The sequence below is a fragment of the Haliotis cracherodii genome, unplaced genomic scaffold (genome assembly GCF_022045235.1).
Source record: "Haliotis cracherodii isolate W230 unplaced genomic scaffold, xgHalCrac1.p SCAF_6, whole genome shotgun sequence".
Classification (NCBI taxonomy): domain Eukaryota; kingdom Metazoa; phylum Mollusca; class Gastropoda; order Lepetellida; family Haliotidae; genus Haliotis; species Haliotis cracherodii.
Window position 1 is genome coordinate 48,569,113 of NW_027266319.1, and position 11,264 is coordinate 48,580,376.

General features: G+C 40.0%; 1 protein-coding gene across 1 annotated transcript; it reads right to left on the reverse strand.

The window, feature by feature from the left end:
- Nucleotides 1–3,134: 3,134 nt before the first annotated feature.
- LOC139446467 (protein GVQW3-like) lies at nucleotides 3,135–3,566 on the reverse strand. The gene has a single exon (XM_071227779.1). It carries the CDS (start codon nucleotides 3,564–3,566, stop codon nucleotides 3,135–3,137), a length of 432 nt encoding a protein of 143 aa, XP_071083880.1.
- Nucleotides 3,567–11,264: the final 7,698 nt, after the last annotated feature.

Here is an 11,264-nt window from a genome sequence, read left to right on the forward strand (position 1 = left end):
ATATCCTAAAATGTCTGTTTGGAGGAGATGATGCATTGCAAACGGTTGATGCAAGTGATGGAGAAACAAGCTACGCATGGGAATACATCGTAATAGAAAGATACTTTGTGCACTGACCCTCAGAAATAAGCGAGGTGTCATTGTTGCCTCCTTAAAAAGTATGCTATGCGTCCCTCATCATCATTGCCACTGTTGCGTCAAATTTCAGATAAATCCAGTTTCCTGTTTCTGTTTACCATTGTATTCCCTAATTTACTAAGTTTCGAACGCCTGGAACGTCGGGTTTTAGAACAAACAAAATCAAATAAAACCTACAACATTCCAAATTAAAACATGATCGCTTATACCGTTGTGTCTTACTAGCCACAGTTTTGTTTAGGTGAATAAGTACGTGTGTGATTTCACAACATTTGTAAGTTGGTATTGGGAAAATATTTTGTAATACTATAAATACACTGTGAAGCACGATTCTATGAAGAATCGTAATAGAAAAATTTAAATAATGAAATTCACGAAATGACTAGTTTCATATTTTAACCCAATTCTTTACATTAAAGATAATCGAAACCATTCTCATTTTAATAATGTTTAAACATATTATTTTTTTAAATTATTGCCTCAAGTAGTGTGAAAATAATTGTTGTTATATAACGGATATTATTTACTATAATATATATCTTAGTTTGTTCCTCACTGTACGAAATGCGGGGGTTAGACATGTATAATCACTCTGCAACACTAAATTGAGCGCTTATATATAGCGATAATTTACTTCTAAAAAGAATGCTGGCATTGGAAACACACTCCTACAGTGTGTATGAATAGACCAGGTCAATCAGTGTATAGTGTAGCGTCTAGTCGAGTCTTTCTTGATTAAACAGCTTTGATGAACCGACCACTCCACCTACTCAAGTAAACAGCACACACGTTTTGATATCAAATCTACTCTTCCGGAAGGATGTTGGGATAACAGCTTCCACATTAATAATTTCACAGCTAGATTTTAAGAGAAAATGACTTCTCTGCGTGCGATTAACTCAGATACGTTAACCAAATAAGTTTTTATCGGTTGAAATTCTATTTATTACATGGTCATTGATTAGTTTGTATGTATCCATTCACCGTCTGTCTTGTATCCGTCACATGTTTTTTTGTATTCAGAATTATACGTAATAGTCAGTACGTGCTCGCGATTTCTATCTGCTTCCCTGTCACTGTTACATCTGATCCGTCAAGTCGCCACTTACGACAAAGAAAGGCAGCTAGGGCCTAGTTCTTACCCACAATTTAAACAGGTTTCCAATTCAGTCGCCTCTCACGACTAGCACTTGGGTGCTTTGGACACATTCTATCTCTGGTCCCCATGGGGAGAAGCTATTGGTTTCGAATTGTTACCATTTTGATTTTCATTATTAACCATTCCAACATAGAACGTGATAAAGTTGATTTCATTTAAGTTCCATATGCCACTTTCGCCTATAAGAGGCGGTTTACGTGATAAACCCTTCACATACATATATCAGTAGGGACTTCTCAATAGTGGTGGCCACCCCTGAAGATCAGGGGTCGAATAGGTCTTTAGCAACTCATACTTGCCGTAATCGGCGACTATGCTTGTAAGCGGCGACTAACGGGATCGGGTGATCAGGCTTGCTGACTTGGTTGATGCTCTCCATCGATCCCAATTGCGTGGATCGATGCTCATGATGTCAATCACTGGATTGTCTCGTCCAGACTCGATTATTTACAGACCACCGTCATACAGCTGGAATAATGCTGAGTGCGGCGGTAAACAACAAACACACAAACAAATAATAGTGGTGGCGTTGTAGCTCACTGGGTGTTGAATTCGCGTCATGGTGGTTTAAGATCACAGATGGTTTGTAAAGGCGTGAGTGTTTTTGTGACTCAATCTGAACATTTGATTTCCAACATAGAGAAGAACAATCCAAAATTCAAGATAACCGAATTTAAAAAAAGTTTTGCCTGTTATTAAGGTGCATATACGAGGGGTGGCTGAAAATGTGTGAACCTAACTATGCGTTGATGGAGTTGTTTGCTAATTATGTTTCAACATAATCCCCACTTCTACCAACGATGCTGGAGAGCCTGGATTCCACTGTTGTATAAGGCTTTTTCGTGGTATAAATGGTGTCCACAGATGTAATGACGTCTTCATAGGAATGCTGGCCGGGCAGCTCTTTCGTCAATTTCTGGAAGAGGTGGGAATCAAACGATGCAAAGTCTGGTGACTGCGGAGGGTGTTCAGTGAGCCACAGCCATCCATTGTAGCAATAGCTATGGCAGACTTGTGCACACGTGCATATTCCTGGTGGAACAACATACCTGAATGTTCCCTTTGGTGAGTTCTTCCTCGCTACTGTGGCTGATGAACCCAAGACTCATTCATTGTTTCCGATCGCACAACAAAGTCAGCTGGGTGTGCTGTACGAGGGGCGATTGATAAGTTCTAAGCCTAACAAAGAAAACAAAGTCAGTTTGATACCAAAGCTTTTTAATTTTTCGATATAGTCCCCATTAAGGTCAACACACTTCTGCCAGCGATGCTGCAATGCCATTATGCCACTTTTGTAGTAGTCAACTTCTTGGTCACTCCAAAAGGTGTTGACCGCTGTAATGACGTCATCATCTGACTGGAAATGAGTTCCAGCTAAATGCCTTTTCAACTGTGGGAACAGATGATAGTCCGACCGAGCAAAATCAGGTGAATAAGGTGGATGTTGGAGAAGTTCAAAGCCACACTCGTGGATTTTGGCCATTGATATCAGTGATGTGTGTGCTGGAGCATTGTCGTGATGATAAAGCACACCTTTCGTCAACTTTCCACGTCGCGTAACTTTGATTTTCTCTCTTAACTCTCTCAGAAGTTCCACATAGGAAGCCCCTGTAACAGTACGGCCTTTAGGAAGCCAGTCCACCATGATCACACCTTCAGAATCTCAAAACACGGATGCCATGACTTTCCCAGCTGAAGGCACAGACTTTGCTTTCTTTGGAGTAGGAGATGTGACAAGTTTCCACTGTTTAGACTGTTGTTTTGATTCAGGTTCAAAGTGGTGGACCCATGTTTCGTCCATTGTAACAAATCGTTTGAGAAAGTTATCTGGATTATCTTAAAAAAGCTTGAGGTTCTCCCTTGAGAGATTCTCTCTTTGACGTTTCTGATCAGCTGTCAACAGTTTGGGGACCCATCGAGTAGAAACCTTGTGCATTCCTAGAATATCTGTCAGAATGAAATGCACTCGCTCCTGAGAGTTGTCCACTGAGTTGGCTATCTGTCGCTGTGTCACTCGTCGGTCGTCCATGACTATGTCCAGGATTCGCTGTACCATTTCTGGTGTTGAAGACACAACAGGTGGACCAGGACGGGGTTCATCATCAGTGCTCGATCGCCCACGTTTAAACTCTGCCACCCATCTTTTCACTGTTGCATATGACGGGACATCCTCCGCTAGTGTGGATAACATATCCTCATATATGACATTGGGTGTTAAGCCTTTCTTGTAAAGGTATTTGATAACAGCTCGCTTTTCCTGTTTCTCCATTTTAAGTCATCTCATAACCCCCCTGGCAGTCAATAGCTTATACTAAACTAAATAATGTGTCCAATACAACAATCCTCCTGTGTATGTCAATGTACTTGATCAGTCTATCACAACCACAAAGGAATTCATCCGTACCACACTCCTTCAGAGGTAGGCTCACAACTTATCAATCGCCCCTCGTACAATGACGTAAATTGTCACGAGACATGATGAGATTGAGCGTCCCTGATCAGGAGTTAAAATCTTAACACAGTATGGCTGCAACATTGCCGATGTGACGTTAAATATTAGCTTACTCACTCACTCCCTCAAAAGCTTTAAAACCCCAGGGTGCTGAAACCTTTGTCAAAGCCAGTTCATTCACATGAATGTTCTCAACTCTCGTTGGAGATGCCTACTGTATTGGTTTAATTGACGTGTATGATATCATGTATTTTAGCAACATCTTCCACAGTGGTGTCTGTTGAAGGTCTTCCTGATGTGTTATCATCTTCGAGGCTGTCCCTTCTCTGTGTAACAGTGGCAAAGGAGTGAGCATTATCCCCAAGTTGGGGGGGTTCATAATTTGTGAAGGTGGGTGAATATGATATTTTATGGCGGTAAACACGTTATATTTATAAAAGGTCCTGGTTCAAATCCCTCAGATGGTGTCATTCAGCAAAGATGTCAGGTCTCACTGACGCAGGAAGAGCTTTAGGCATGGCGCACGGTGGTGACGGGGACGTCATTGCGACCAGAGTATGCCCTCAACAAGTGGTCGTATGGTTGACCGATACCAACAAACAGAAAGTGTCCTTGACCGCTGGTTTTGGTGGTGGCAGCATCATGATTTGGACATCAATCAAAGCAAATCATATCATTGTCAACGCAATGTTGGGACCAACTTCGTCAACAGATGTGGTTTCATCATGCCAGGGCTCGACCTCACACCGCAAGGATTACTCCAGACTTTCTCCAACAAGCAGGGATCAGTGTCAGGTCCTGTCAAGCTGTTCCTCCGGACTCAAACCCCAATAAACATCTGTTAGAGATCTTGGGATGTAGTATGCGCAAGTATTAACCAGCCCCGTATGACCTTCACGATCTCGTTCAGGCTTTGCAAACAAAGTAGATAAAACATTCCCGCTGTCGCCTTCGTGCATGTGCGCGGGCCAATGGTGGTCACACAAGATACTGTGTCATGGGTCATTGTCATGGTCTCTGTAACTGTATTCCAATCTGATTTGTGACTGTCATTTCTGGGATGTTATAGACTGATGATCATTAATGTTTTCGCATTAAATATGGTGTGGTATCGTTTTTGTTATTCCGGTGCAACATCGGATTTGCGTTTGCAAATGTTAAAAATAAGTGAGAATGTGTTTGAGGACAGGATTATTAAATCTCACACTGTTGCTAAAAAAGAAATCAAAGATTGTGCGTTATTGTTATTTGTGATAATTGGGTGAGTGAGTATGGTTTTACGCCGCTTTTAGCAATATTCCAGCAATATCACGGCGGTGGACACCAGAAATGGGCTTCACACATTGTACCCATGTCGGGAATCGAACCTGGGACCTTCGGCGCGACGAGTGAACGCTTTAACCACTAGGCTACCCGACCGCCTCTGTGATAATTGAAGTTTGTCTGGTGTGTTAAAAGAGGATGAGGTACAATAGGAAATTGAATATGCTGTTCTTGGTGATATCTTGCAGTTGGACAAGATAAGGTAGCAGTAGTCAATTGAATCATTTTTATTCACAACAGTTAAGAGCATTTGAGATAAAATTCAGTGTCACTGGTATTTGAAATCTCAATTCAATGTAATATATGTTTAAGACTGCATAACGTAACAAAAACAATTATTTCTCCAACTGGCTGGTATAACTTCTCCAGCTGAAAGGTACATCGTCTCCAATTTCCCACATGGTAACTTATATCATTACCCGTTAACAAAATCTAGCTATGTGATTGGCCACTTGTCGTCTAGGAGAAACAGATACAAGTTGGCTCCAAACGTGTACGGATACCATGACGTCATAATATTTGATATGATATCAGTTGTGTTGCACATGTAATTCATATTCCAACAGCGGTCTAAAATGTCTAAAATTTATCTTCTCCAGCTCTCGTGTAGACCTTCTCCAACAGACACATAACTTCTCCAACTGACCGGTATTATATCCACAACTGAGTGTAATAACATCTCCAACTGTGTGGTATAACGTCTCCAACTGACTGTAATAATATCCCCAACTGAGTGTAATAACATCTCCAACTGTGTGGTATAACATCCCCAACTGAGTGTAATAACATCCCCAACTGAGTGTAATAACATCTCCAACTGTGTGGTATAACGTCTCCAACTGACTGTAATAACATCCCCAGCTGAGTGTAATAACATCTCCAACTGTGTGGTATAACATCCCCAACTGACTGTAATACCATCCCCAACTGAGTGTAATAACATCTCCAACTGACTGGTATAACATCCCCAACTGACTGTAATAACATCCCCAACTGAGTGTAATAACATCTCCAACTGTGTGGTATAACATCCCCAACTGACTGTAATACCATCCCCAACTGAGTGTAATAACATCTCCAACTGACTGGTATAACATCCCCAACTGACTGTAATACCATCTCCAACTGTGTGGTATAACATCTCCAACTGAGTGTAATAACATCTCCAACTGACTGGTATAACATCCCCAACTGACTGTAATACCATCTCCAACTGTGTGGTATAACATCCCCAACTGACTGTAATAACATCTCCAACTGACTGGTATAACATCCCCAACTGACTGGTATAACATCCCCAACTGAGTGTAATAACATCTCCAACTGACTGGTATAACGTCTCCAACTGTGTGGTATAACATCCCCAACTGACTGTAATAACATCTCCAACTGACTGGTATAACATCCCCAACTGAGTGTAATAACATCCCCAACTGACTGGTATAACATCCCCAACTGACTGTAATAACATCTCCAACTGACTGGTATAACATCCCCAACTGAGTGTAATAACATCCCCAACTGACTGGTATAACATCCCCAACTGAGTGTAATAACATCTCCAACTGACTGGTATAACGTCTCCAACTGTGTGGTATAACATCTCCAACTGACTGTAATAACATCCCCAACTGAGTGTAATAACATCTCCAACTGTGTGTAATAACATCTCCAACTAACTGGTATAACATCCCCAACTAACTGGTATAACATCCTCAACTGAGTCTAATGACATCTCCAACTGACTGTAATAATATCCCCAACTGAGCGTAAAAACATCTCCAACTGACTGGCATAACATCTCCAACTGACTGTAATAACATCCCCAACTGACTGGTATAACATCTCCAACTGACTGTAATAACATCCCCAACTGACTGGTATAACATCTCCATCTAACTGTAATAACATCTCAAACTGACTGGTATAACATCTCCAACTGACTGGTATAACATCTCCAACTGACTGGTATAATATCTCCAACTGACTGGTATAACATCCCCAACTAACAGGTATAACATCCCCAACTAACAGGTACAACATCTCCAACTGACTGGTATAACATCTCCAACTGACTGGTATAACATCTCAAACTGACTGGTATAACATCTCCAACTGACTGGTATAACATCTCCAACTGACTGGTATAACATCTCCATCTAACTGTAATAACATCTCCAACTGACTGGTATAACATCTCCAACTGACTGGTATAACATCTCCAACTGACTGGTATAACATCTCAAACTGACTGGTATAGCATCTCCAACTGACTGGTATAACATCTCCAACTGACTGGTATAACATCTCCAACTGACTGGTATAACATCTCCAACTGACTAATAACATCTTCAACGGACTGGTATAACATCTCCAACTGACTGGTATAACATCTCCAACTGACTGGTATAACATCTCAAACTGACTGGTATAACATCTCCAACTGACTAATAACATCTTCAACGGACTGGTATAAGGTCTTTGAAAGGCATTTAGAAGTGATACACATAAGGAAGAGAATTTATGGACGTCAACTTCTTTATTTTGAGGAACAGATCGTTTGCTTACTCCTTCATCGGGTGAGTGAATGTCATGAGGCAGGGAATATATATAAATGTATGTACATGTAAGGACAACAAAATTAATAAGATAACAAAATTTGGAAACTAACACGGGATCTAACCCGACAAGGAAAGCCAACAGATGATTGGCGCTGATAGGTGATTGACAATAGACAATGGAACACTTTACAGTAATTAGCGCTGATAGTTTGGAAGCCAGTACTTAACAAACGTATATAGCTTCTCTTACTGACTGGTATAACGTCTCCTACTGAATTGGTATAACTTCTCCAACTGACTGGTATCATGTCTCCAACTGGTATAACTTCAATTCCCGAGAACGGGACAATGTTTGAAGCCAATTTCTAATGTTCCCCGCCGTGATTTTGCAAGAATATTGCTAGATGTGGCGTAAAACCATACTCACTCACTATAACTTCTCCATGACTTGTGTAACTTCTCAAACTGACGCGCATAACTTCTCAAATTAACGTGTATGACTTTCCAACGGACTGGTAGATATTGTTCTAATGTGAGTGTGTTCAATTTCTCGATTAAATTGTGGTTATGATAGTTCGTGAAGATCATCCTCTGCAGAGAGTTTTACTAGGCATCAATTTAAAACGTATCACTCACTCATCCACTCAGAAAATATGCATTTCTTATTTGTCTTTGTACAACAAGTGTTGTCAATAAAACACGCTAAAATAACAGTATTCAACTCTCAGCAATACATTGACTGAAGTTTGGCGATACAACATGTCAATATATACACGAGAAACTACTCTGTTTTTCCGATGAACATTCATCAACGTCATATGACAAGGTTTTATCATATTGCTAACACCGAAAGCAGCCTGAGTACTGTTGTGTGATTGAAACAAACATGCTATCTTTTAGACAACTTGAATCATTGTGTTGTGTATCTCTTCAATCTGGACTGTAGGAACATGCTCAGCACGCGATCCATTCGCCACAAATAAAGTTAGTATGATGTATTGATATTTTAGGTACCTTTATAGTTGACTACAAAGGCTTTTATTTTTATCTACAACCTCGGCAATTACGTCGGGCATAGTTCGTGGTCTACTGAGCAACCACATGTTTTGATTTCTTGATACGTCTGTTGTTGTAAAAAATTAGGTACGGGCTGAAACAATACGTACTTTCCTTCTGAAGGTATTACACGATCGTTTATCCAGGTACACTATTGACGCTTACCCACCCCTAAATATGTGCAGATGTGGTTGGGTACATGCGGGGGAAGTGTATTCAAACTCAGTACTTGCGAGGGAAGAGCCATAAAACCTTCTTTTTTAAAAAATCACTGGTTCTAACGATATTTTATATTAATATTCATATATGACCTGCTCTCCCAAAGGGACATAATACTTTAGTAGAAACAAGAAGGACAATCGCAGGTACACAACAGTTGACACTTCTTTTCAAATAATTATTTTTGTTTCGTGATATGTGTCCTACACAATTCGTTTCTCAGCAATGCTCAATCACCTCGATGCAATGACATAAACAAATGTTTGTTTGCTAAAGATATGTCACTTTCGGATAAATACCAAACATTCGTGTTATTAAAGTAAGATAAATAAATAAAAGTTTTATCTTTATTCTAAATATGCTGATAGTGAAGGATGGTGTTTTATTTTAGCTTCTAAAATATAGATCTGCCCTTCATTTAGAAACAAATGAGACGCATTACACTGAAACAGTTTCGTGTTTGTACTATTGCAGAAAATGTCTTATTGAAGAAACTGATGATAGGGAAGTATAAAATGCATTTTAAAATGTTTTTTTCTTTCTTACAATTCAACTCTATTACTGGCTGTGATTAGAGTGAAACTGAAGACTGACTAATTGTATGATTTTACTGGATGGAATACATCACAAAACTAGTGCTCATGAACAATAGGTGTTAGTCGTGATAAAATATTTAACATGAAAGACGTCAGAAAACCATTCAAGTAGAATGAATTAATGATATTTGACATCGCCACGAAAATTGTTTCTCTGTAGTATTGAATAAACGAAAACCGCTGGCGTAACTGCCGAATATAGATGAATGCATTGAGTATATGGGAGTGGCCATTTGGCGAGGTACTTAAGATTCAATTATATTCGTATCGCATGCCTTTGTCCTGATCTGCAAATAGATTCTATATATTTCATGCTTCGCCAGGTGATGCTATTTTGGAAACTATTGATAAATTAAGCGTGACATTACGTTACATTTGACATGAAACAATCCATACAATTCTTCTAGATATTATACTAGCAATTAGCTGGGTACGTTATCGACTCGCACCCCCTTCCTAAACGACTGTTGGGGGATGGGGTACTTGTGAGGGGGCGGCGTAGATTTTTGGGGGGCTAATTTTTTTCCCTTTTAACGGACAAGATAGAATCGAAGGACATGTATGTGTAAATGGTTTATTTCATAGGGAGTGTTTGTTCGCGGACACATGTTTCATCTGCATTGACGAAACGTCACATGTGTTTAATTGTATGAGAGGGGAGTATTTGGAGATGACGTATTTCTTTATTGAATAATATAAGGAGCGATATATAGGTTAGTGGACTGGAGTAATGGCGAGTGGGCGAGAGGCACCGACAGGTTCACGACAACAACGGTGATCAAACTAGGACTGAAAGCCTGTGACTCTATAATGCATAAAAGTACAGTTGCAAAGGTGTGTAACAAAATAATTTGTCGCTGTTTCAAATAATATTTGTCGCTAATGTACGGACAAAGTTAAGACATGTTATGCTTACTACAAGAACGCATGAGTGTGTTTACTTGTAAAGATTGTTTTAGACTCAACTTCAGCAAATGAAGAAGCAGACTCTTCTACAATGAAACCCCTTTCATCCTTATGGTCTGAAAAATGGTTTTACATTTTGTCGGCAGGGAGGAATTCGGGAATATATTTCTCCGATATTAACAAAGAATATTTTAGAATAAGTCATTGTTATTCCTAACATATTACGAGTTACCCCAGATAGCATGATGTTTGATCTCACCTGACTGTAAGGCGGTAGACTGAAGCTGAAAATGTTGTATGAATAATCCCAGCTGTAATGTGTTTAAAGTATGCACATATACTGGCCACAAAATGAAACGCATAGCTGAAATCTGTTTTTCAAACTTTACTGTTATTAAAGATGAAGGCTTGAACTCAATATAAATGTCATTGCTAACTGTGAATATTGACCTTACACTAATTTATTGCACCCGAACACAACATTTGGTGACTTGTCTTGAAACCAAACTGGGAGAAATTGCATGGAGAAAAATCTGTAAGCATGCTGCACGTACAAATACAGCTACTTAACCTATATACCGATGGGTATAAAAATGTGGCAGTCCTGCTGCGAATCACTTTCCGATGTTCTGTATACGTGACTCTCATGATGCCAAGACTGAATGAAGACTGTAGAAACAGAGCCATTGGACGTCTGGAGGATGGAGAAAGTCAGACATCAGTAGCCAGGCACGTTAACGTGAGGCAGAGTACCATTTCTCGTCTGTGGCAGCGCTACAGACTCCACAACTCTACAAGAGATCGGCCGAGAAATGGAAGACCCAGGGTCACAACTGCGGCGCAGGACCGCTTCA

Coding starts and splice junctions, on each gene's coding strand:
- LOC139446467 (XM_071227779.1), bottom strand. CDS start 3,566: ATGGAGAAACAGGAAAAGCGAGCTGTTATCAAATACCTTTACAAGAAA.